Source organism: Pseudorca crassidens, chromosome X (genome assembly GCF_039906515.1).
Source record: "Pseudorca crassidens isolate mPseCra1 chromosome X, mPseCra1.hap1, whole genome shotgun sequence".
In the NCBI taxonomy this organism is placed as follows: Eukaryota; Metazoa; Chordata; class Mammalia; order Artiodactyla; family Delphinidae; genus Pseudorca; species Pseudorca crassidens.
This window is the reverse complement of record NC_090317.1, coordinates 20,571,854-20,599,776: the sequence shown is the minus strand read 5'-3', so window position 1 is coordinate 20,599,776 and position 27,923 is coordinate 20,571,854. Positions and strand designations below refer to the sequence as shown.

The 27,923-nt window shown below is 38.8% G+C and overlaps 1 protein-coding gene across 14 annotated transcripts in view; it reads right to left on the bottom strand.

The window, feature by feature from the left end:
- Positions 1 to 27,923, bottom strand: part of ENOX2 (ecto-NOX disulfide-thiol exchanger 2) — a 299,052-nt gene that overhangs the window by 44,901 nt on the left and 226,228 nt on the right. For 13 of the 14 annotated variants that reach the window (XM_067723237.1, XM_067723236.1, XM_067723238.1 and 10 more), the window contains 4 exons: positions 21,555 to 21,761; positions 12,840 to 13,073; positions 10,407 to 10,619; positions 8,564 to 8,670 (listed from right to left, as the gene is read on the bottom strand). In XM_067723237.1, coding sequence (XP_067579338.1) covers positions 8,564 to 8,670; positions 10,407 to 10,619; positions 12,840 to 13,073; positions 21,555 to 21,761 — 761 coding nt within the window. The remainder of the gene's footprint in view (positions 1 to 8,563; positions 8,671 to 10,406; positions 10,620 to 12,839; positions 13,074 to 21,554; positions 21,762 to 27,923) is intronic. The other variant, XM_067723231.1, reaches the window with a different exon arrangement.

Sequence of the window (27,923 nt, the reverse complement as noted above, 5' to 3'; positions counted from 1 at the left end):
AGGGCAACCACTGGAAGCCAATGGAAAGTGAGGAGGGGATCCCAGAAAGTAGATAGCCAAAGAGAGAGGGATCCAAATTCTGTGTATAAGAACTGTACAAATTTCTGCATGACCCTTGAACCATGAAAGCACATGGCAGATTCCAAACAACCCAGCTAGGCTAAAAAACTGAACTGAGATTTGAGTTGCCATCTAAGAGAGACAATTTCTAGCTTAAATTCAATGAAGTAAATTGACCATTAAAACAAAAGAAAACAAAATCAACATTCTTTGAAAGAATATAACAGAATCCAAAGACTTAAAAGCAAAATATTCACAACAAGCAGGTAAAGCCCCCAGTTAATTGACATACCTACAAGAACTAGGTTGAGATGACCCATTTTCAAGAGAAAAGACAATCAACAGAAACCAAGCTTGAAATGAACTAGATATGGAAATTAGCAGAACAAGGAGTTAAAGCAGCTAATCATAACTATCTCAATGATGTAAAGGAAATATGTTAATAATGAATGAAAAGATAGGAAATCTTAGAAGAGAAATAGAAACTTTGGATGAGCTTAACAGTAGAATAGAGATGACAGTATACAGAGAAAGCTTAAAGAGAGAACAATACAAATTTATCAAATCTGAAGAACAGAGAAACTAACTGGAATCACAGAAAGAGAGGAGAGATTAAATGATTCAAAATATTTGAAGAAAAAATAGTTGAGGATTTCTTAAATTTGATGAAATATATTAATCTATATATTCAAAAAACTCAGTGAACCCCAAGCAGAATATGTGTGGAAAAACAGTATGTCTAGGAACACCATAGTCAAGCTGCTGAAAATGAAACATAGAAACTCTAACTCTTTAGTTAACTAAATTTATTGTGACAATCATTTCACAATACATGTAAGTCAAGTCATTATGCTGTACACCTTAAACTTATACAGTGCTGTATGTCAATTATATATCAATAAAGGAAAAAAGAGAAACTTTTAAAAGCAGCCAGAAAAAACCAACATATTGTAAACAGGGGAAAAACAATTTGAATGCTTTTATTTCTTTCAGAAACAATAAAGACCAGAAGTTAGGGAAACAATTCTTTAAAGTGCAAGAAGAAATAAAAATTATCTATTTATTCAGAATTCTATATTCAGAGAAAAATTCTTTCAAGAATGGAGATGAGATAAATATATTTTCAGACAAATGTAAATGCGAGTATTTGTCACCCAAAGACTTGCACTATAAGAAAAACTGAAGAAAGTTCTTCAGGCTGAAGGGAAGTGCTACCAGATGTAAACACAGATCTGCAGAAAGGCATAAAGAACATCGGAAATGATTGAGATCACACTGGAAAAGTCACTTTTTCAAAAAAAATCAAGCATGAGAACTCCATTTTGGAACAGCTTGCAATCATTTAAAGGCCACTTAATGCCTGTCAGAGGCTCCTCAGCAGTGAGCTGAGAATTCCTTGCCTAGGTTAGCTGCACTTGGGCCATAATACAGAAAATGTGCAAAGCCGTCTGGTGAAAATTGCCTCCATTTAGGGAGATTATAAGTATTTTAAATGGATTTCTTAATTAATGCTACAGTTAATCACTATCTCAACTAATATTCTCCTTTTTTATTCCTTTTATCAGGAAAAATAATGATTTCTATATCAAGTTAAGTTTACACTAAATATAAATAAAAGTACCTATTAAAAAGTGAGCTATTCAGTGTTATCACTGAGAGTTAAGAAGTAAAGGATAAATAGAAGAAATAGAAAATAGAAATACTATCAAAGGATCCCTCAATGTGCTGCAGAGGCATTACTTAAAATAGAAGAAAATAATGACTTGTTTGAGAAAAATGAACTTTAAAGGACTGTGTCAAGAAAGACATTTGCTATGTCTTATTGCACAGAGAACAATAACGGAATTGCCATTTCTAAGAATTCATCCTTTCTCAGGAGTCTGGATTTCAGTTATCAAAGAGCTGTTACTGGAAAGGTGATCATAATGAGGTTTGACACTGGCAAATTCAAATATTGTACAACTTACTTCATCAGGAAAAGTTGTGGCTCTCCTAGCTGCCTAACAAAAATGTAGACTGTCAGAGGGTATATGCAGAGACCAACTCTCAATTCACAAACATGTTGTCTAACTCTGGGAAAGTTTAAATTGTGTTTCTCAGAAGAGTAAATTGTGTTCCTTCTAGGGAAATGTCCCAGGGCCGGAAGATCTAACTGATAGCTAAGACACGCTCTGTAGCTGCTCAGCATCCGCAAAGCATCTTTTCTGCTTCCAGCTGGGCAAGAAAGCATAATCTCTTCTTAGAAGTATAAAATGTTCAATAACTAAGTAATACAGCTTATCTAGAGATCTTTCACACCTTCAAAAAATCCCTAGAAAAATAACGGACCTATGGGCAAATTTTACCTCAATGCCTCAAAATACTTCAGAAACAAGAGTTACCAGTTCTTTTAGCTGATAATGAAATGAGGGTAAGAAAAACTAGGGAGAAGCTTGCTCTAAGTATTCAGCAGGCAGGCAAAGTGGCAGAGCCTAGAGCCCTCTAACTAGACAATCCTTCTTAGCTACAGAGAAACTAAGGTCCGTACCATTACTTTTTCTGTAAATATCGATACTAAGTCACATGAATGGAGATAAGGCAGAGAGAACAATAGAGGCTATAGGATACTATACTGCAATAAACTTAAGGTGAGCGTTCAGTAAATGACACTACCTCTAAGTAAAGCAAGTGAGATTTTAATTCTTTGAAAAGTAAAGCACTTGATATCTAAGATGCCTATTTTCTATATTCTCTGGTGGATCAAAAAAGCTCTACTTTTGGAATCAAATCCTAACAAATACCTTCAGAGCGAAGGACTAAAAGGTGGCATTTACCTAAGGAAGGCATTCTACCTAGCTTGGACACAGGAGCAGGCAACAGGAGGACTTTGAGCCACTGAAGTGCAGGCAGCAAGAGAAATAGCTGCCTCCCAGATCTGCCCCTTTTCCCATCCTGATAGTTGGATCCAGTGCTGAAGCCAAAAGAGTGGCAATGACATGGAAAAACATTTTCCAGAAATTTTCATTTGTAATTCTCTACCTGAAATTGACTGGGTCACATCACTGATAGAGTACATAAAAAAAGGTAAGATAGCCTTCCTAAAGTTTTTATACCACACTATTGCCCACAGTAGACCTGTGATATTTAATCTAAACAGTGAACTGTTAGTGACTTCTCAAAATGCATTATAATGCCTTTAAGTCTATTCTAGTGGTAACTTTTTGCGAAGCTTAGAAATTCACATATTGCTCCAAAATGGAGGACAAAGCACTTTTAACATAGAATAAAACTGAAACTCTAGACAGAGGAAAATGCTGAAAAGAATCATTTTTGTACCAGCTGACATTTTTGATTTATCATAAAGTAGGCAAATCATAAATTATTGAACGTTAATTATCTAACTATATAGTTTCCAAAAAATTTATGTGGACTTAAATTCATCTTACTCATGTTTTATGATAGAAACATGACTATAATAAAAGCAAAGTTCCTTATGAATTGTGTAACAAAATTGTACTTCCCCATACTTTGAAAATTAACAGGATACTCGGTGGGGAATGGGCCAGATGAAGGAATGGAAAGGAGCAGAGGATAGGAAGATAGCTCCTACACTTACACAGAAATTTGATTCTGAGATATCATTCAAGCCAATGAAGCAAAGCACAAACACAGGCTCTTAATCAATGTCTATTGTATGCTACATAATGGAAATACAAATTAGGTTGATCCAAATTTTGTTAGCATGGGGTTTGATGGCTGAAAGCCAATAGCTAGTGTTAGTGCAAATGGGTCCTAAAACAAGGGTATGCAGATAACTTGAACATCTATCTGCAACCAGTTCTTTGGGGTTCGGAATGATAGGCCTGGAAATCTAGAAAGTTATTTTAGCAATCACAGTATTTCATTTCACGAGAATGCTAGTACGTAATCACCATGTACCCTTTCTTCTGGTCCAATGGTATAAAAATCTCACATTAGGGAGAATGCAAGGGAGTTTCTTGGTGCCTACTGCTATGGCTCTAGCTTCTTATATGCCATCCAAAGTTTAACTTGTAATCTAGGCCAGGATCTCGGTAAGAGAAACACACAGGTTTTGAATGATTCTATAGAAAAAGAGTTCCCACAACACAGCACTGTCAGTAAAGTCACTGTAGATGCTAACTTTTAGTAAGGGGAGGGACTTCAGCCTTCTCTTATTTTTATTACCCTTTCAAATTGTATCAGCAGGAGCCTCACACACATGTAAATCAGGAAAGTAAACCAATGAAAAAGACTCATTATCAAACTAGTCTGCTTGGCAGATGCTACCAGGGTGAGTGCCTTAGCTCCCTGAAAGTGGGGACCTTTTCTTCTTACTTTATAACTTCTCTCTCACCAGAGTGAGACAGTGTCTGCTGCTGGAAGCAGGATGACAATGAGACAAATAACAGGTACTTTGTGATGCGAGGAAGTCACCAGCTGGCTTATTCCCTGAGGCAACTGGTAGAAAAGGTTCAATGTCAGACCCTTCTACCTTGATGAAACCCCTAACTTAGGAATTGTAGCTTTTATGCCTAGGTCAAGAAAAAGTCAGTTTAGTTGATTAGGTCACTGAGATGCTCTGATTCTCAGTGGGGTGCTAAGAGGCAGTCCCAATTTAAGAGGACAGTTTTGTCACTTTCTACAGGATACCTCCTTTTAGTCCTCAGAGTTGCTTGTCATCAAGTGAAAGTACTCAGAGGTTAAAAAAAATTTAAAGCCATGATTTAAAGAGGTGCCAATATAGAATAGAAGAAATCTTTTAGGTTTAGGGAATGCAATGGCAGAGAAAGGTCATGAGCTATGTTCCACTGTCAGTAGTTTTACTTATAAAGATTGAGGTATTCAGGGTAGACCTTAATTTAGTCCAATCCAACAGGCAGGAAGCATTTTTCTGGGTTCCTACAAAGTCTACAAGGCATATCACAAAACATGTAGTAAGTCATGCCGGCCGTGTGCTTTATCCTCATCAGTGTGCCAAGGAAGCTCTGCTACAATATTAGGTGATAGGGTGTACAGCTCTCAGCTCTCCACAGCCCTAGAGAAATGTCCAGCTTACTGGCATAGCTGTCTTTACTGAGGAAGTAATTAAACTCAAGCATATACCCACCAGATAGGTAGGCTTGCTATAACTACAGAGGGCCTTGATGAATAAAATTAATGGAGACTATTTTATTGCAAATTTGTTTACAAAAGGGTTGTGGCCTAGACAAGTCAGTTCTCCAACCAGAGGCTCCACTCCTCCCATGAAAAAGGAAATACTGTATCAGCAGGGCTTTCTGTAATGGGTGGGGCACTTCAAACAGCCTCTTCCACCCCCTAAAATGGATACATGTGTGCGTTGAAGGGAAGGTAGAGACTAATACTGCTTTGCTACAATTGGAAGACATATTGAGCATTTTTCTCTCAACTTTTATTTTTCTGAATTATTCAAACTAAATTAAGGATTTTGGATATTTTAAATTTAGGTGCTATGTGAAAAGATGCTCAATATCACTAATTTTTAGAGAAATGCAAATCAAAACTACAATGAGGTATCACCTCACACCAGTCAGAATGGCCATCATCAAAAAATCTACAAACAGTAAATGCTGGAGACGGTGTGGAGAAAAAGGAACCCTCTTACGCTGTTGGTGAGAATGTAAACTGGTACAGGCACTGTGGAGAACAGTATGGAGGTTCCTTAAAAAACTAAAAATAGAGCTACCATATGATCCAGCAATCCCACTCTTGGGCATATATCTGGAGAAAACCATAATCCAAAATGATACATGCACCCCAATGTTCATTACAGCACTGTTTACAATAGCTAAGACATGGAAGCAACCTAAATGTCCACCAACAGAGGAGTGGATAAAGATGTGGTACATATATACAACGGAATATTACTCAGCCATAAAAAAGAATGAAATAATCTCATTTGCAGCAACATGGATGGACATAGAGATTGTCGTACTGAGTGAAGTAAGTCAGACAGAGAAAGACAAATATCATATGATATTGCTTATATGTGGAATCTAAAAAAATGAATTTATCTACAAAACAGAAATAGAGTTACAGATGTAGAAAATAAACTTATGGTTACCAGGGGGTTAAAGGAGGGGGAGGGATAAACTGGAAGATTGGGATTGACACATACACACTACTATATGTAAAATAGGTAACTAATAAGGACCTACTGTATAGCACAGGGAACTCTACTCAGTACTCTGCAATGGCCTATATGGGAAAAGAATCTAAAAAAAAAAAGAGTGGATATATGTATATGTATAGCAGATTCACATTGCTGTACACCTGAAACTATCACAACATTGTAAATCAACTATTCCCCAATAAAAATTTTAAAAACAAATAAATAAATTTAAGTGCTAAACTCCAACCCTCCCCTTGATCACTTTTGTTACCTTTTTAGCTCCCTGAGGGCAAAGATCATCTCATCCTGCATTGCCTGTCATGATACCTGAGACAGAGAATCTGTTCAGTAAACGTCTGAATTGAAATGTTGAATTTTGTTCGTTGGGCTCAACAACATGAGGTAGCCCTAGCATTCTAAAATCATTTTGTGCTACACTAAGATAATCGGTTCCTTTTCTGATCCTAATTATTATTTTTTTAACAATTAAAAACTTTACTGGCTTTCTATGACCCTACCCTCCACTGGGCTGATGTCTTCAAGGATTTCTCCCTAGTGACTCATAGATCCCTTTGCCGAGTCAGAACTGATGGCTCAGAAACTGTTGGTTTATGAGCAGAGGTGGGCTTATCTTCCTCTAATCTCTCTTCACGGTTCTCAAATTGTTGCCACACAAACTATGTCATGTATTCTCATGAAAGACAGAGGAATGGATTATTATCTTCATTTTATAGATTAGGTAACTGAGGTTCACAAAGATTAAATGACTGACTCAAGACCACAAGGCAGTTTATACCAGAGCACAGAGTGAAGAAGAAGAATTTCTAGGCCTGAATTGACCACTTACTAGCTGTATAATTGTGTGTACATCGCTTAACATTTCTTTTTTTAAATTTTATTTTATTTTTGGCTGCGTTGAGTCTTCGTTGCTGCACATGGGCTTTCTCTAGTTGCAGAGAGTGGGGGCTCTTTGTTGCAGTGCGCAGGCTTCTCACTACGGTGGCCTCTCCCATTGTGGAGCACGGGCTCTAGGCCCATGGGCCTCAGCAGTTGTGGCACACAGGCCCAGCCGCTCCGCAGCATGTGGGATCCTCCCAGACCAGGGCTCGAACCCGTGTCCCCTGCATTGGCAGGCAGATTCTCAACCACTGTGCCACCAGGGAAGCCCACATCGCTTAATATTTCTATGTCTCAGTTTCCTCACATGTAAAAAACGGACACTCTACTTACTTATTATTCCTTATGGAGTTGTTAATGATAAATTGAAATAATACTATTTCTCATTTATATAGCATTTATATTTTCATACTGTCTACATATCTCTTATCTCATTTAATCCAGGTGAAGAAATAAGGACTGAGAAAGGCTGACTAACTTGCTCAAAGTCACGCAGCTATAACGTTGTCAGAGCTGAGATTTGGATTCATGTCAACTCCAAGTCCAAGGTTCTTTCCACTACACCACATCTATTGAGGGGCTCGCGTAGGTGAGCTAACCAATGTGAAAGTGCCTTATAATATGTAAGTTCCATACAAGTGCTATTTAACTATTAAGGAATATGACAACCTGCATTGATAGATATAATGGGACTGCTACTAGACTGGCAAAGAGGACTCAGAAACGAAGTTGAAAGAGTTGCTGCATACATAGATGGAAAGTGTCAGGGCTGGCTGGGTAAGGAAGCTACACATAGGAACAGAAAATCTTGAGGACTATGTAACACCATTCCAAAGGCACACTGGTGTAAACAAACCTCCCATCTCGGTTTTTAATCTCAGATTTAGAATCTCAACTTAATCACATCAGATATGTTCTAGTGTTATGCTAAAAATGTCACTTGAGCACAAGCAGAGAGGTGTGTGTCAACCTTAATTTGAAATCAGAGTCCTCTGTTACCTTTAAAGCTGCCACCTATAAAGGTGGCTGAGTGGGTCTGATAAAGGAAGCTCAGAAACTTCAGTGCTCCAATGTAACACCAGGCAGCTTTCAGCCTCAACTGTCAAGATGCTCTAATAAATGTAAGACAGCCCTAATATTACTAACACTAGATGCACAGGTCCGTAATTATTGTTGTACCCAAGACTAGCTAGCTTAGGGAAGTAAACTTATTAATGATCGCAGCTACATTTTCACTACTAAGGTTTCCACCCAGCAGAATGCATTCAAGACAACATGTGCACATTTATTACCCTTTTGGCAGCAGGTGGTCTGGACACAATGACAAGCTATAGAACATGTCTCAGTGTTTCATTAGGGCCTTGTTGTGGCCATGGGAGCTTGGCACTATTTAATTCTAGTTAAACTCCAAATCAATAACTTGTTAAAGAAAGAAACTGTCCCCCTGAGGGGCTACCAGAGTAAAAAGTTACTAACCTCAGCTTGTTTACACCAAACGCTGATGTTTTTACGCTGGGCTTTTGTGAAGTGGTCCCAAGCCTTTTGTTTGGAGGCAGAATGGTACACAGCTACTATCTGCTCAACTGTAGCATCAGATCAACAGTTGAATCAGCATCATCCAGGGATGGCAAAAGAGAGGAGAAAAGAAATAAGAGAAGCATTAGGCTTAGTGTGTCTCCTATGACACTACTGGACTAGAGCTGTGCTAAAAAAAAAAAGGCTATGTTTATTGGTGTACCATGAGTTTAAAGGGGACGCAAAGGCAAAGATATCAATATACAGAAAGAAAAAATGAATTCTAGAAGGTTTAGGGTGAAATGGTGACTAAAGTTTTTTTAATACAGGCAGTCTGTATTCATTCAGGCAGGAGAGGCAAGAGTCATGGTGAATGTGATTTAGCACTATTGACCCTGCACAACAGGACAGCAAGTGGTGAACTGTACCAGCTCCTTTTGACCACTGGCTTCTTAAACTAGCCTTTCAGAATGAGCCTGGATGCTTCATTTCAATGGAATCCATCTTTTTATTATTCTGAGGTATGTTTAACCAGAAGCAAAAAATCAGAACGTGCAATGGATGGGATCTATTTTAAGTCTACCTAGATAGGCTTGTTGACTGGAGAAACACAAGTTTTATGGAAGAATAGTGTGTAAGCACAGTCCTAGGGAGTATTTTTTCAGGGTCGCTTAAAATGTCAAATAAGGAAATGTGTACAAATATTCGGGGGCTTTATCGCAATCAGTTCAAGAGAAAGAAAACTTAGTCATGACTTTTTTCTGGGGAAAGAAAAAAAGGACAAGATCCTCTGCCTGGCTAGGTGTTCACAGTAAGAAGATTCAGAGGTGTTATTTCTTTCTTTACAGCCCTGTTTGTACCCTGTCTACTAATGATTTAAGGATTTATATTCCCATGATGCTTGCTGCTCTCTTTTTCTATTTATTCTGAAGCCCTAAAAACATACACTTTCTCTTCCTGGATTCCATGCCCATAGATACTTTCAAAATAGAAATAGAAAATGAAACAACTCCTCCTTAATCCCATTTATGTATCAGTCAAGTATGAGAAGAGTGGGCCATAACTGTTTAAAAGCAAAGTCATAAAACTGTACCTTTGTTCCTAATGTGAATACAGTTTCTTACTCAAAAGATAAGAGTTCATAATTTTATAATACGGTGAACTAAAAACATTATTTGAGAATTTTTCTGCTCATTTAAGAGACCTTGGATAGGTTTGGAGTGGTACTAATTTTTGTAAATGGCTATTTCAGTGGCTTCCCATTCCCTCTCAGTGTCTACTGACATCCAGTAAAGGAAATGTTGAAGAAAGGAAACTAAAAACAAAAGGTAGAAGTAGCAAATTTGGCTTTTATTCAATTACCTTGGGAAATATAATTACATTTATCCCTGAAATGGAATACCTGAAAAGCATAATGATGCAAATCTGAAGCAAAGAAGCTTACAAATCCTGATGCTACATTCTAACTTCAGCAGTGAAATACCGAAGTTTCCACTGGAGCCTGAGGCTGCTTGTAACTTACTTTCAGAACAAGCGAAAGTAAAATCACAGGATTGTGGTCTAAGCATCAGTGTTTCTAAGGAGCTGAAGTAGATATACCACAGAAAATGAACATAGGAGGTGCGCACATGATTCCCATGAAACCAGAGCTCAGGCATTTGGCAATATAAGGAGAGCACAAGGCAGAAGAGGGCATTCCTTCTTGACACAGGATGGCTCTGGAGCCCTGGCTCCTGTGTAGAGACAGTGATGACTAAGTGAAGTGCCCTCTCACCCTTCTGGCAGAACTATGACTTCCACTCACATTGAATGAGAATTCCAGAAAGGGCCTGCTTAAACTTCTCCTTTGCTTCTTCCATGTCTTTCTCATGGGCAGCTTTCTCATTCACTAGGCGGCGGACGTGGCTGTTGGCCGACTGGATCATGGAATAGAAGTTGTTGGCGCTGCGACGGTTCACCTCTCCTCGCTCAATCCAGGTAAGCAAGGTCTGCACAGCTTCTGAGAATTTGGAATCATCTGAAAAAAGAGAATTTATTTTTAGAGTCATCAAAAGTAACCAAATCTCCATCTATTTTCCAAACATGCTGGTAAGGAGGCCACCATGGCTTTTTGGCAAAGGTTGTGAAATGAATTAATTGCAGAGGGTGAGGAACCATGCATGCACACGTGTGCACACACAGGCAGCAGGTGAGCAGAGAGACTGAAAGAATGAAAGATTCCAAAAGTAGGCAGATTGGTTGTAGTCTACGAAGAATTTTCAGAACAAGAGTATTTCTTCTTCAAGTTTTCTTTACTGACATAGTTTTCACATTTTGCAAATTTCTTAACCTCTGTGTGTGTGTGTGTGTGTGTGTGTGTGCGTGCATGTGTGTAATATATAAATTAGCAGTGAGAGAACTTCAGAATTCTACAATCTCATTTTTAATAAGCACAAGTAAACTTGAGCCTTGAGCTTAACTTGCATTTGACAGTAACTTTATCCTGGATCCATGGAATTAAACCTTTGGAAGGAGGCTTAAGAAAGAGTTAAATGGCAATTCTTTAGGTATAAACACTTACATCTTTGACTTTTTGTAACATCACTCCTGCATCCAATCCAGCCCCAGGCCTTCCATTCAGTCCCAGTCACAATCTATTTTGATGTAATTCGTTCTATTTCTACATTTCGCCACATCCTGTTTCTCTTGCCTGAGGAACCATCCATGTAGATTTCTACAGCTAGTTAGGAGTTACTCTCTGATGTTAAAATAGTAGTCTCTGGTTCAGCTTCCAAAGCCTCTGGTTCAGCTTTCTGAGATAGCCACTTACATATTCTGCTGTTAAAGACTCCTGAGAGGGAGAGTCCATTAGCATCCCATTGAAGGCCCACTGTAGGACTCCACATCCCTCTCTAGCCAGGAACCCTTATGTCCAGTGGAACCATCTCTCACTGTAATGTGAACTTCTTACCACTTGCCTTTTTAAGTGCAGATGTGTAATGAGAGGTCAGCCTCACCGTTATAGCAGTTTTCATTTCATTACTTACATACAGTCTTTATGTTGATGCTCAGTTTTTAAAAAAATTACTGATGTATAGTTGATTCATTGATGCTTACTTTTTGCTTGAGTTCCACACAACCAGCAAATTCATTTTTTTATAAAAATTCAAACTGAGCTGTTTGGTCTTATGTGAACAGTTAAGTCTTGGACCTGACATCTCACCAATGCTTTCAGCCTTTCCAGCTTTTCAAAGTGTACCATTATTTCTGTGTCTCTACTCTGGACTCTATGTTTTCTGCTTTTCTCTTACAGGAAGACAGATCAATCCAAACAAAGGATTTCTTTAACGTGTGAAACCCTTAGGCTATAAGGTGCAAACAAGTTTGGTGAATGAGACCTATTTGCAAAGGGGGAATTAGCAGCATCTTGCTGAGCCTAGAGCACAAGAAGCAAGGAAAATTCATACTGTTAGAGCTGGGTTGGTGTCACCAATAAGATCAATGGGACACCAGCACTCATCCAGTAAAATCAACCATACTCATAGAATGAAAAAACTGGATTTGAGCTACTAACACAGGAGACCAGGCAAGGCAATTAAAGTTAAATTAGCAAAATGGCTCTGAGAGTTAAGCAAGGGGAACAGGAATCAAAACTAAAGGGAAAGCAGTCTGATTTAGCAATGTCTGGAAGTCTCTGTAGTTACTGTGTGAAATAAATGTGTGATTAAAGGAGTCCTCTTTTAGTTGGTAGTAGCTACGTCTTTGAGTAATCTAAGAAGAATGTATACTGTAACTACTCTGGCCCTCCATTTTCTCATCTATAAAATGGAATTTTATCAGAGTTTTCTGAGGTCACATCAAGTTCTATTGTTCTGATTTATTCTGACTTAGAATTCAAAACTAACTTGCTATCCACAATGAAACGGGGTGGAGGTGCTTACAGGTCCCAAGTCATGGATCACAGCTAAAATTCTCTGATGTGGAAAAGTGGGAAAAAATTGTTTCTTCCTAGTCACCTGATGTATGGAGAGAAAAAGTAACTTGAGACAGTGAAGGATCACAGACACAGGTGGGAGGGACAAATTTTTGGCTCTTGAATTACTAGGTACACCTTTCTAACTGCAAGGCTTCAACACAAGAAATGCTTAGAATCCCTAGTGGGAAATTCAAGGATAACTGTCAACAATACAAATATATTTATTACATTTCTCCAAAGAAAAGAGTTCTTTTAATCACAAAGCTCGAGTGTTTTGTATACCTTTTAGTTTTTCAGCAACAATGCTGCATTCATGATCTGAATAGTGGACCACTGGAGGTGGGGATGGTGGGCGCAACCTTTCTTCTTCCATCCTTCTACGGTGGCGTTCCTCTCTTGCAAGCATACGCTGTTTGCATTCCCACTCATACAGGTCATCTCGAGCCTGTGCAAAATCAACATGAAGCCTACCTGTGTCCTTTTTGTCAGTGCTAGAGCCCAGGCGAATGCGGTAACCTAAGTGCACAAGAGGGAGAGAGAGGAGAGAATAAGAACAGCCCAGTGAGTAAGCCACTGTAAGTAGCTTTTCAAGTTAGGTACTTCAGATGCAGTCACAGCAGTTTCCAGGGACCACATAACCCCAAACTCTCTCCCCACTACTAGCAAGGAGAACATTAAAGACTTGGATTATAGTCTCTATCTCTGATAATAGTTTATTATTCCATGGTTGGGTCAGTCTTATTCATAGGAGTTTCATTTCTCCATCTGCCACCTTACCTGTGACAGAGGGAAACTCTGTGGGTAACTGTATCAAGAATAAGCTTTATGTGGCACCATGGGCTGGAAAGAATGCAAAAGGTGGCCTCAAATTGTGGTGTCTTTGGATAACTTCAAGAGTGTCAGTCATCCCGCCACTCAGAATTTTGATAAAATTTAAATGTTGATAAAATTTAGATAAAATTTAAATAAAATCAATAAAATTTTGATAAATTTAAATCAGCTCGACGTTTCAATCCCCCAAATTGCTTCCTAGATGTATCTGGTGACTTGGAACCATTTTGGAGGGGGTGGTGGAATAGATATAACGGGGAGTGGTATGTGATCCAGGTGACATATAATTTTGGATCCTTAAAAAAAGAGGTAGTATGCTTATAGTATACTGGTATAGGACTAGGATTCAGATAACCAGGATTCAAGTCCACACCTCCACTTTTGGTGTCAGTTATAGCACCAAAGTTAAATCTCTCAACAAAAAAATAAAAAAAAATTAAGTTTTTATTAACCTTTTAAGTTTCAGAAGCTGAGCTAGCTGCTTCCACACACATTTATCTCATTTCATTCTAAGCACAAGTTTGCAGGGTAACTCCTGCCTTAAACAAGTAAAAATATGGACAAAATGTATGAAACAATAGTTTTTAAGACACTGGACATTAGGCAATGAAGACAGAGATCACTAAGAGACAAGAACCAAATGAAGTGATCCCTAACATTTCCCCAGCTTATTGCCTGGAGAGAGTTTCCAGGCCTCAGCACAGGGAGGGGAACTCAGGCAAAGCATGGTGATCTCCCTGAGTTGAGGAGATTGAACTGGGAATCCAGGGAGACTATGGCAGACAGTTTGCATGGCAGAGTACTGGAAAGAAGAAAGCTACACGGAGAAAGAACTTCAGAGATCTGAAGAGGGTCCTCCCCTATTATGTAGCTCAGTATTGATGTCTATCTATGTGTGAATTACCTAAGCATTAGAGGTAATAATCCCTGGAGCTCATACAGGGCTAGGACTATTTCCTTTTCACACCAGCCAGAGGAGAAAATCTAATAATTCAGAGAGCATTGGATAGAGTAATCAAAAGAGTTTTGCCTTAGTGAGGAAAAATTAGCCCTAGACTAAACCCTGCTCTGGTTCTGCTGAACAAAACTTAAAAACAAGACCTAAAAAGATAAAAAAAATTTCAAGTTACTTAACTGCATTCCAGAACAAAGGTCAAGAATACTTACAGGAATGAAAAATATTTGTCACCTGGTAAAATTCACAATGTCTGGTGTCCAATAAAAAATTACCCAATATGCAAAGAAGCAGGAAAATCATAATAAAGATAAAAATCAGTCAACAAAGCAGACCCAGAAGTGATGCAGATAATATAATTAATAGATAAGGACATAAAAACTATTATAGTTGGATTTCATATGCTTAAGAAGCTAGAGAAAAGATAGAACATATTAAGTAGAAACACAAAAGACATAAAAAAGAACCAAAATCAAACTTTTATAGATTTAAACTACAATGTCTGAGTTGAAAAGAAATCACTGGACAGGACCAATGACAAATCAGACATCGCAGAAGAAAAGATTAATGAACTTGAAGACATAGCAATAGAAACTATTCAAAATGAAATACAGAGAGAAAAAAGACTTAAAAAAATGAACAGAGTACTGGTAAGCTGTTGACAACTTCAAGGGGTCCAATATATGCCTAATTGGAGCCATGACTGGAGACAGGGGAGGGAATAGAAAAAATATTTGAAGAAATAAGGAAGGAAAAATGTCCAAATTTGATGAAAACTCAGATCTAAGAATTTCAATGAACCCCAAGTGGAAAACCATGAAGAAAATTATACCAAGGCACATCATAATCAAATTTCTAAACATCAGCAATAAAGAGAATATCTTAAAAGCTGCCATAGACAAAAGACACATTTTATGTACAGAGAAACAAAAAGATAAGGATAACATCATATTTCTTGTTGAAAACAATGCAAGTAAGAAGATAGTGGAGCAACATCTGAGAGAGAGAGAAAAAAACTGTCAACCTAGAATCCTATACCCAGAGAACATATCTTTTAAAAAAAGTGGAATAAATTTTTGATACGTACAAACGCTGAAAGAATTTATCAGGAGCAGATTTGCACTACCGAAAATGTTAAAGGAAATTCAATTACAGGGAAAATGATACCAAATGGAAATCTGGATCTATACAAAGGAAGGAAGAGCATACAAAACATATGATTTCATTTATATGAAAATCTGGAAAATGCACACTAATCTGACAGAAAATAGATCAGTGTTTGCCTGAGGAGAGAACTGGGGAGGGTTAGGAAGAAGGGATTACAAAAGAGGCATGAAGGAAGCTTTTGGGAGAGGTGTACATACTCATTATTTTGACTATGATGATGATTTCACAGTTGTATGTATGTGTCAATAATATCAAATTGTATTTTTGAAATATGTGAAGTTCATTGTATGTCAATTATACCTAAATAAAGCTGTTATAAAGAATAATTCCCAGTCACACTAAAATATTCTTTTTAGAAAGAGGAAGAATAAATACATTTCATAAGTAAACTTTGCTAGGGTTCTTTAAAGTTTACAATGTACTTTCACACCCCCATTCATCTTATTTAATTATCTGAGCCATCAGAAAAATGGGGCTATTAATGATTACCTTGACTATTCTCCCAGGATTGTGGAGAAGATCAAATGAGAGGAGGAAATGAAACTTTTGCATAAACATACACAAGATACTGTGATGCTTTGAGGTGGTGCACTTTGTACAATGCCGGCTCCCAAAGGTGCTCAAACTCCAACAGAAAAAACAATTATGTCTACATTTCTAGCCCCTTTCTAAGGGATTTTTGTTTGTTTTAACCTCTTTCTTTTACAAAGTGGGAGAACAGCCATCCAATTCAGGAGTTTTCTAGCACGTGTAAACTTTCAGGGAGCAGGTTCAAATTTAAAGGGAAAAATTAGTTGTTTTCACATCACTGATTGCAATCTCCTTTCCTTTGGCAGCCGTGAGAATGTTTCCAGGTGGCTGTTACCAGAGAGCTGATTTCAATGACATTTAGATGGATACCTCCTGAGCAGCATGTCGTCTTTTATGTACAACTGTTCAGGGCTTTTCAAGACCTTTAAGTTTTTATTAAAATAGTCTATTGTGGAATGCTCTGTTATCATTGCTAAGGGCTGTTAAATCTTCAGTAGTTGGATTTTACAGCACTTAGCAAATGTAAAAAGAGCATTCTACATCTGCCTCCTCTTCTCCTCTCCCATGTTACCAGCCTAATTTTTCCAATGCTCATTACCTTTTCTTTGGCCTATTGCAACAGGTATCTAACTGACCTCCTCTCCTCTTACCCATTTTTATACAGAGTGGTCACATTAATCTTTCAGAAACAATCTTCTTCCTTGTTCAAGAATTTCTTCAACAATTCCCTATTATCTGAGAAGTAAAGACCCAACTGTTAAGCCTTTCAAAGTGTGCTGACGATGGATGTTTTCCCTCCTTGTTTCATGTCTACTCAGTACACAAACCACTACTTATTGTTTCCTTGAATGTCCATCAAAACCTACCACCTCTGTACCTTTGCTCATGCTGTATCTATGTCCCATTGTCCATATTCAAATGCTTTCTCTTTGTTAAAGACTTGGTCTAAATGCTACCTTTTACCTTGATAACCCCAGTCAGGAACCAGACAATTTCAAATTCTCTCTCTCTCTCTCTCTTTCCCCCTCCCTCCCTCCCGTCCTCCCTTTCTTCCTCCCTCTCTCTCCTCTGAACTTCCATAACACTTTACCATACTTCTCGTACAGCACACATAACTTTCAAATGTCATTATTATTAGCAATGAGTGTGTCTTATCAGTGTCTTGAGCAATGCCAGGTGCTCAATGTTTCTTTAATAAATGAATGTATGACTGCATACTAACCCTGGGTTCATTAAAGGGAAGAACTAGGTTTAACTCATTTTCTACTCTGTACAACATTTAGCACAATAGCTTACACAAAGGAGATGTCCAACAAGTGCCTGTTACGTGAATGAAGATTCTGTAAAATGTCTAGCACTTGGACCCAATTCTTCCAAATTGTTAACCCTTAGGGAAGGGTTAGTAGTTAGGGAAGGAAGTAGTTAATTGTTCTATGCCCTTTCCAATTACTCTGTCTTCTGCCTTCATCTTATTTGTCCACTGCCCCATAAAGAAAAATAACAATTCAAATAAGCAAAGGATCAGCCATGAAACTTTATAATATTTACAAAGAAAATCATTCCAATTCCAATTGCCTCAGTCTCCCCAAATCTGAACTTTTACCAGGAACAAGTGACTATATGCAGAGTAGTTCTTGCTATCTCCACTCCAACTACCATAGTATATAAGCCGCTATCACTTCTGGATTGGACTAATGCTATGGTTAGCTAACTAACCACTAGTCACCACACTTGCCCATACCCTTCAGTCCATTCTTTACCCAGAAGTGATATTTCTAAAATGTATATCAGATCACATCACCCTACTCCTTAAAATCCTTCAATGGCTTCCCATTGTATCCAGAATAATAACCTCATTACTACAGGCATAACTTGGAGATATTGTGGGTTCAGTTCCAGGCCACCATAATAAAGTGAATATCGCAATAAAGTGAGTCACACATAGTTTTTGATTTCCCAGTGCCTATTGAAGTTATGTTTACACTGTACTGTAGTCTATGAAGTGTACAATAGCATGACATCTAAAAAATGTAAATACCTTAATTAAAAATACTTTATTGCTAAAAATGCTAACCTTCATTTGAGCCTTCAGTGAGTTGTAATCTTTTTTTTTTAATTTTTATTTTATATTGGAGTATAGCCGATTAACAATGCTGTGATAATTTCAGGTGCACAGCAAAGTGACTCAGCCATACTTATACATGTATCCATTCTCTGGATGGGGGAGTTTGGGGGAGAGTTGAAATCATTTTGCTGGTGGAGGGTGTCACCTTGATGTTGATGGCTGCTGACTGACCAGGGTGGTGGTTGCTGAAGGTTGGGGTGGCTGTGGCAACTTCTTAAAATTTAAGACAACGATGAAGTTTACTGCATCAATTGATTCTTCCTTTCATGAACAATTCTCAGTAGCATGCAGGGCAGTTTGATAGCATTTTACCCACAGTAGAACTTCTTTCAAAATTGGAGTCAGCTAAGTTTAACAGCTAAGTTTGGGTAATATTCTAAATCTTCTGTTGTCATTTCAACAATCTTCATAGCATCTTTACCAGGAGTAGATTCCATCTCACGAAACCACTTTCTTTGCACAGCTTTAAGAAGCAACTCCTCACCTGTTAAAGTTTTATCATGAGATTGCAGCAATTCAGTCACATCTTCAGGCTCCACTTCTAATTCTAGTTCTCTTGCTATTTCCACTACATCTGCAATTACTTCCTCCACTGAAGTCTTGAGTCCCTCAAAGTCATCCATGAGGGTTAGAATCATGTTCTTCCAAACTCCTGTTAATGTTGATATTTTGACCTCTTCCCATGAATCACGAATGTTCTCAATGGCATCTAGAATGGTGAATCATTTTCAGAAGGTTTTCAATTGACTTTTCCAGATCCATCAGAGTAATCCCTATCGATGGTAGCTATAACCTTACGAAATGTATTTCTTGAATAATAAGACTTGAAATTTGAAATGACTCCTTGATCCATGGGCTACAGAATGGATGCTGTGTTAGCGGGCATGAAAACATTAACCTCCAGCAGAGCTCTTGGGTGACCAGGTGCATTGTCAATGCGCCTTAATATTTTGAAAGGAATCTTTTTTTCCTGACCAGTCAGTCTTGGTAGTGGGCTTAAAATGTTCAGTGAACCATGTTGTTAAACAGATGTGCTGTCATCTAGGCTTTGTTGTTCCATTTATAGAGCATAAGAAGAGCAGAATTAGCATAATTCTTAAGGGCCCTAGGATTTTTAGAATGATAAATGAGCACTGGCTTCAACAGAAAGTCACCAGCTGTATTAGCTCCTAAAAAGAGTATGCCTGTCCATTGAAGCTTTGAACTCAGGCATTGACTTCTCCTCTCTAGCTATGAAAGTCCCAGATGATATCTTCTTCCAATAGAAGGCTCTTTTATCTACAATGAAAATCTGTTGTGTAGTGTATCACCTTCATTAATGATCTTAGCTAGATCTTCTGGATAACTTGCTGTAGCTTCTACATCAGCACTTGCTGCTTCACCTTGCACTTTGATGTTATGGAGATGGCTTCTTTCCTTAAGCCACATGAACTAACATCTACTGGTTTCAAACTTTTCTTCTGCAGCTTCCTCACCTCTCTCAGCCTTCACAGAACTGAAGAGAGTTAGGACCTTGCTCTTGATTAGGCATTGGCTTAAGGGAATGTTGTGGCTGGTTTGATCTCCTATCCAGACAACTAAAACGTTCTCCATATGAGCAATAAGGCTGTTTCAGTTTATCATTTGTGTGTTCACTGAACTAGCACTTTCAATTTCCTTCAAGAACTTTACATTTGCATTCACAAGTTGGCTAACTGTTTGGCATGAGAAACCTAGCTTTTGGCCTATCTCAGCTTTAGACATGCCTTCCTCACTAAGCTTAATCATTTCTACCTTTTGATTTAAAGTGAGAGACTCTTCCTTTCACTTGAACACTTAGAGGCCATTGTAGGGTTATTAATTGGCTTAATTTCAATATTGTTGTGTCTCAGGGAATAGGGAGGCCCAAGGAGAGGGAGAGAGATGGAGGAGCGACCAGTCGGTGGAACAGTCAGAACACACACATTTATCAGTTAAGTTCACCATCTTAGATGGGTGCAATTTGTGGCACCCCAAAACAATGACAATAGTAATATCAAAGATTACAGATCACCATAATAAATATAATAATAATGAAAAAGTTAAAATTTCCCAGAATTACCAAAATGTGACACAGAGCCACGAAGTGACGAAATGCTGTTGGGAAAATGGCTTTGATAGACTTGCTCAATGCAGGGTTGCCACAAATCTTCAATTTGTAAAAAACACAATATCTGCAAAGCATAATAAGGCAAAGTGCAATAAAAAAGGTATGTCTGTATAGATTAAGGGACCAACATAATTTGGTACTGTTTACCTCTCAGACTTCATTTCCCTTCACTGCCTCTCTCTCATTTACTGTGCTCTAGTTATGCTTACCTTCTCTCCTCTGCTTGAACATGCCAAGTCCATTTTCATCTTAGGGTCTCTGACTTGTTCTTCCTTATTTTGGAATGCTTCTCCTACAGATGTTTGCATGGCAATCCCCTTCATATTGTTCAAATCTCAATTCAAATGTTAGAGAATACTTGCTTTCCTAGCAACCCCAGGTATGTTAGCTGTTTTTATCTTCTTCATAGCATTTATTGGTACCTGATATTGTTTACATATATATCATATTTTGCCATCTTCAGAATGTAATATCCCTGATGGCAAGAATTTTGTATACCTCAGTCTTTGCCATATCCTCAGCAACCTAGCATTCTGATTATCAGTCACTAAATATTTGATAACTAACTGACTTCCATAGTTATTTTTGAGCATCTACTTTTGTACCAGGTTATGTGCTAGATGCTGGGGATTCAAAGTTAAATAAGACACAGTCTTTCTCCTAAGGAGTTCATTCTCTGTTGCAGGAGACAGAGGTAGAAAGAGACAGTTCTCATATGGTGTTAACAGGTGTCATGCTAGGAGGAAGCACCAGGCATGGCAGAAGCACTGAGGAAGGGGTGCCCAAACCAGCCTGGGGCAGAGTGGGGAGAGAAGTCAGGGAAAGATTTCTAGAACAGGTTATGATTGAGCTGGAGCTTTAGGGTATGAAGATGTGTGTATGGTGGGTGGGCTTGGAAAAGGTAATTCTAGTCAGAGGAAAGGGCATAAAACACCATGGGCACATTCTGGGAACTAGAATTAGTTTAGTGTTAGGACATGGTATGTGAAGGAAGGATTGGGAGATAATGTTGAGAGGTAAAACAGATAATCAAGGCCTTTAACACTACAAGTAAGGAGTTTTGGAGTTATCCCATAGGCAATTGGGAACTACTTAAGAACTTTTAAAGGAATACATCAGGTAGTAACATGCATTTTCCATCTATGAAGGCAAGAGAGGTTGCCATTAAGCCCAAACTTTAGCTGCCACAGGTGCAAATACACTGATCCCCAATCTCTGTGCTGTGCCTGGTGGGCACAATCCTCATGACTAAACACCTACCAGAAAGATAAAGGGCTTTGTCCACCATGTACTCCTCAGCAAAGCGAATGTGACAAAAGTTTTTTTTGCTCTTCCGAATAGCAATGATCTCTCCACACTGCTCAAACACTTCCACGATGATCTGCTCTGTACCGTTTTCAGGCAGGCCGCCCACAAATACTGTTTTGCATCCTGGTGGTCGTTCTCGGGTTGCAGGAGGTGGGAGATCTAAGTGTAAGTGCAAAAGCATTTGAAATTAAAATGTTTGCTTAGGACAGACCTCTAAGAAACTTAACATGTCCCAGAGACAGCCCTACTGTCCCCATCAGACTTCTGCCTAAGAGTCCCAGAAGCATGTGGCCTCCAAGATGCTCATCTCTGCTCCATAGCAAATTGGTTGCCTGACCCTGAGAATTATTTTATTCAATGATTTGGTGATCGTGATGTATGTATACAGGATAAAGACTCAGACCCATCTGTCTCATCAACAGTTCTTTAATTTTGTTCTTTACTTTTGTTGTGACAACCCAGCTATGCCCAATTTTCAGTCATTTTTATTAAGAAGACAATTAGTGGAAAGAAATCCCACTTGGTTTAAACTTACTTTTGAGAATTCTTAGAACCAACGTCCTTGAGAGAAGGGTTTGTTTAATTCAGTTTGTAGTTATTGTATTCTCCCTGTTCATGCTTACAGAAAGAACTGTTTCAGGATTAATTTGACAGTGAAGGGGTGAACATTTACAAAAATATTTACAGCTATCAGAATAATTTGGTTGACAAAGTCAGCCAGAGTACAGATCATCCCTTTTAGGTTTTTTGTTTTTTGATACCAGTGAGCTCTTCCTCAGATTCTTTGCTGGAGAAGTGAGGTCCAGAGCCAATCATGCAGCATTTAGAGGGAAAGTAAGCTCATCTGGGAAATCATTAAATAAAGTGAGATAAATTTGGCTGTAGAGTTATTAAAAACCTACTTAATGGGCTTCCCTGGTGGCACAGTGGTTGAGAGTCTGCCTGCCGATGCAGGGGACACGGGTTCGTGCCCTGGTCTGGGAAGATCCCACATGCCATGGAGTGGCTGGGCCCGTGAGCCATGGCTGCCTAGCCTGCGCGTCCCGTTGCGGAGGCCACGGCAGTGAGAGGCCCGCGTACCGCAAAAAAAAAAAAACCCAAAAACCTACTTAATGAGATGATTCTCCTTCTGCTTAAAAAATGTGCTTTCTACTCACTTATACATAAAGCCGGTTGTATCTGCCAGCTCCTTGTTGCTGTTTATATGTAGCAAAGCATTTCCCAAGCAAAATCCTACAGTTCATAGCCCAACAAAACAAAGCATGATGGTCAAGGGTTTTCTAGTGTTGGTTTTGTATCTGCAAGGATTTATTTTGTGTAATCCGTTCTTCCCATTCAGCTCTTAACAATAATTCTCCCAGCTCAAGATTTGGAGAGCTTGACAACCAGTGATTACAGCTCACATGCAAAACTAAATGAGTTTCACTTGTAGATTAGGCCAAGGCCCCCACCTGATTCTTATCCAAGTTGGCAAGCAGATGATTTGAGAGCTGCCTTGGCTATTAGCATCTTAAGCTTCCTCACTTTGCTTATTAGTGTGGGTCAGAATAATCAAGTTCTCATGATGCTCTCTTTCCCTCTATTTAGTCAGTAAAAGGGGTAGAGGGATTCAGGGAACCTACAAAATTTCTGTTAAAATTTTAAATGTCTGCAATTTGAAGAACTCACTGTATTGGTTTTTTATTCCATAGGAGAAGCTTAAAGGGAAAAGAAGATAACCTAGTGAGCAGGAATCTGAAATGTCTAACATTAGAGAGGTTATAGCTTTAGCCAAAAAGGGAAAAATGAGATCCAGAATCTCTTGAGACTTATACTCCTGAGTTTTTTAAGAACTGGAAAGGATTCTAGATATCACACTTCCAGTGATTCTCAACTCTGGTAGCACATTAGAATCAACTTGGGAGTCAAACAAACAATGCCTGGGTCTCACTCCAATGAGTCTGATTTTATTAGTCTGGGGTGCAGCATGTGCATCATTTTCTTAAAGTTCCTCAGGCAACTCTAATGTGTAGCTATAGTTGAAAACCACTGACTTGGCCTAAACTTATAATATTCTGAGGAAAAACCTTAGCTGAGTGAGGTTGGGTAACTTATTCAAGGTCAACAAATCAGATAGAAAGAGAAGGAAAATGAACTTGGAGCAGTTAAACCTGGACTTAAACCTTAATTACTCACTGTCTGTATGACCTTGGGAAAATTACATAACCTCTGAGAACTTTGTTTTTTCATCTTAAAATAGGGATACTATCCTCTACCTTACAAGGGTTATTGTAGGATAATTGATAATCTACTGCCTATATTGCATGTGGCATAATGCCTAGCATTTGATAGGTTCCCAATAAATTGTAGTTATTATAGTGTTATTATTATTTACTATTATAGAACTCAGGTTTCCTAATTACCACTCTGAGGCTTTCTAAAATCCTACTACAAGTCTGGAGTGGAGTGATAGCTAAGACCTGGATTTCTAAACCCTCAGCTCCTTGCTTTATCCAGATCTTTAGATAAGGCTGGGTTTGGGAAGGAATCACTCTTATTGGTAGAGAAACTGTTACAGAACTGAACTTGGGTCTGCTTCACACCCCACCCTCCCAGCAGTAAAACCAATCTACCAAAATCAGGTTGTGCTGAAGGAAAGTACAGCATTTATTGCAGGCACCAAGCAAGGAGAATGGGCAGTTCATGCTCAAAAGACCTGAACTCCCTGATGGTTTTCATGGAAGGGTTTTTAAAGGCAACATTTGGGGTGAGGGTTGCAGGGTGTATGACTTTCTTCTGACTGGTTGGTAGTGAGGTAACAAGGTGGTGTTTCAGGAATCTTAATCATAAACCTTCTGGTTCCAACCAGTCTGGGGCATATTCCTTGCAGAGGAACTAGGACTCTGTTTTATTGTTGAATTATTGTTCAAGCTATCTTGCTTAACTGCTTTTCCTTTGTTTCTGTATTCCTTCACTTCTCCAATTAGTAACTGCTTGTGCCTGCTCTTTGGCACTCAGGGAAGACCTAGGAGACAAAAATCTTTTCCTACAAACAAGAAACAGGGGACATGGAGGGCCTTTTGTACCCTGTAGGGCCCGTGGTGTTCTGCTCAGTTTCAGTATCTACAGCTGTGAAGACACACATGATTTTGACCATAGAACACAACCCGGCCACTGACTATATTAGGTAAAGAATTTTTAACAACATCTATTTAGTTAGAGCCATGTTTTCAAATCTAAGGCTTCAGAATAAAATCCTGCCTTAGAACCTTCTGAAGTTTACTATTTAAATGAATTCGATAAAGAATCTTTTTATGAAGCAAATAATCACCTTTTTATATTATTTCAGTTAGCCTAGGTTTACCTTTAGGTCCGTTGAGAGACTCTAAGGAATGTCTGGTTACTGCTATAGTTATATGTAATACTGACAATACCAAGGCTCTTTCCCTTGATGAAACCATCACCCTATTTAGATGCTGTGATTATTCTGTGGTGACTGTCTGCTAAGTAAAGGCGCATAAAAGCCACTAAGAGTAGTGTCAAGAATGCTGGGGATTTATTTATTTTCCTTGGGTAAATGTAGCATTTGCTGAGATTTAGGTGTATGCCACCAGCAAGGCAATGGGCTGTACTGTCTTCCTTAATGGATAGTACTTGTTCTTTAATTAACAGCTCAAAGTACTTCGTTGTCTGGGCCCGATTTTCTAATCCCACTGAAATACAGTGATATGGGCATAGCAATGGTGACTCCATAGGAGTTAATCCTATTAATCAGGTAATGTGCTAAGCTCCTGTAACACCCCAATCACCACTCCCGATGGAGAAGAAGAAACTTCCATGTAAAAAGATGCAAGATAACTGGGAGTATAAAGCACTCTAATCTCTGGTAATGGAAAAGGAGGGGCTTATAGCAATTCTAATTACAACTAAGCACCCACTCTGGGGAACTGTGTTGGGGCAATCAGCATTAAGATCAAAGTCACTGCTCATCTTTGAGAAGTGAGGCAGGGAGCAGCATAGAGGCCCAATAAACCATTTGCATCTTGCTTTTCAAAGGAGCATCACAGATCACTCAACTGGTTTGCCAGAATTTGCATACTGCAAAATCTTTGAGTTGATTTTATCAGAAAGCCCAAGATTGAAGGTCCCCTAGACAATCAGCAGGGGTCAGATATATTTTAATGTAATCCCAACTGATTGGAAGTAATCAGAAGGCCAGCGAATCTTTATTAATTCTCAATTTATCCATTTTCTCTAATTTTCTTTATAGAACCCAGCCCTAGGAGCCAAAATGAGTTCAGCCTGTTTTGGGATGGTAAAATGAAATGATTGCTCTTTTTCTGGCTCCTGGGTGCTTTCCCACATGCCTGCACACAGATAGCAGATGATATTCCACCATTTATTCCATGTTCACTGTTATTTCACAGTAGATGAAAAACGCAACCTCTCCATACAGAAGGTCTATCAGCTGAAGTGAAAAATCTTGACAGAATTGAGTTCTCTGGAGAGAGGGTGCTGTCCTCTTCTTATACCACCAACTGAGGACTGTTAATTGGGAATGCAGTAAATCTCTGATAGCCACCCTGTGAAAAAAAGTACCTGCGTTCCGGGGAGCTTTCTTTTGCCATATCTCTGACTCCTAGGAATCAGAGGATGTTGCTCCTAGGACAATTCACCATTTATCTTTAGGAGACTGGTGCACAGTCAGCTCCAGTCTAGTTTGATCTGTTGAATTTTTAGACCAGAACTGATTTTGCCTAGTCTAGATCAGAGAGGTTAAGTTACTTACCCAGGATTTCATGGCTATTTAGTATGGAGATCTGGGATATGAAACCAGGCCTATGTCACGTTGGGGCTCTTAATTATTATACCATACTGCCTGTTCCACTGAAGGCACAAAGCTCTACGGGCCACCTGCCAATTTGCTCTTGCTTTTCCTAATACATTTTGAGGGACTTTTGCCTAGGTGAATAATTATTGTGGTAACTACATTTTTAATATCAAGAATCATATTTTTAGAACTGGATGAAACGTTGGAGGTATCTAGGGTAATCTAACCCAATAGCCTCACTTTACAGACAAGGAAACTGAGACCTGGGGCAGTCATGCGACTAACCCAAGATCCCTCAGGTAGTTGGTGACAGAGCTGGGGGTAAAACACAATTCTCTCGACTTTTAATCTAGTAGTTTGTTCACTATAGTATAATGCTGTTTTTTGCACATTTGATGTAGATACACCTGGAAAAGTCTAGTGGTCAGTTGGCTATATGTGTCTGAAGCTCAGAAGAGAGCCATGGACTGAAAAAATAGATTTAGAAGTTGTCAGCATGTGGTGTAATTACCTCATGCTCTCTTGGTTTGATTTCTAGACCTCTGACTTCTCCTTTTATATTCATCCATCCATCCCTCCATCACTCAAGAGATATTTATTGAACACGTACTATATATATCAGATACTTTTCTCAGTGCTGGGGATACATCAGTGAACAAAACAGACAAAACTTCCTGCTTTTGTGGAGTTTACATTCTATAAATTGCATAGTTTGTTAAAAGGTAATAAGTATTAACTGAAAAATAGAGAGGGTAAGTAGGATTGGGAGTGCGGCAGGGAGGGCTGAACTTTTAAATAGGTTGTCAGGGTTACTGAAGAGGAGACATTTGAGCAAAGACTTGAAGGAGGGAGGTGAGTTAGCCATGCAGATATTTAGGAGAAGAGTATTCTAGGCAGAGGAAAAAGCCAATACAAATGCCCTATGATGGAAGAGTGCCTGGTGTGTTCACAGAACAGCATGGAGGTCAGTATAACAGGAACAATGTGTGATGGAAAGGAGAGTGGTAAGAGACAAAGTCAAAGAGATAATGTGAGAGAGGGAGGACCTTCTTTGCCATTAAAGGTCTTTCTGTGCCATTCAAGACAGGAATAAAGACGCAGACCTACTAGAGAATGGACTTGTGGATACGAGGAGGGGGAAGGGTAAGCTGGGACAAAGTGAGAAAGTGGCATGGACATATATACACTACCAAATGTGAAATAGATAGCTAGTGGGAAGCAGCCGCATAGCACAGGGAGATCAGATGGGTGCTTTGTGACCACCTAGAGGGGTGGGATAGGGAGGGTGGGAGGGAGGGAGATGCAAGAGGGAAGAGATATGGGGATATATGTATATATATAACTGATTCACTTTGTTATAAAGCAGAAACTAACACACCATTGTAAAGCAATTATACTCCAATAAAGATGTTTAAAAAAAAAGGTCTTTCTGTGCCATTAAACAGACTTTGGCCTTTATTTTGAGTAAAACAGGGAGCCATTAAAGGGTTTTGAATAGAGGAGGGACATAG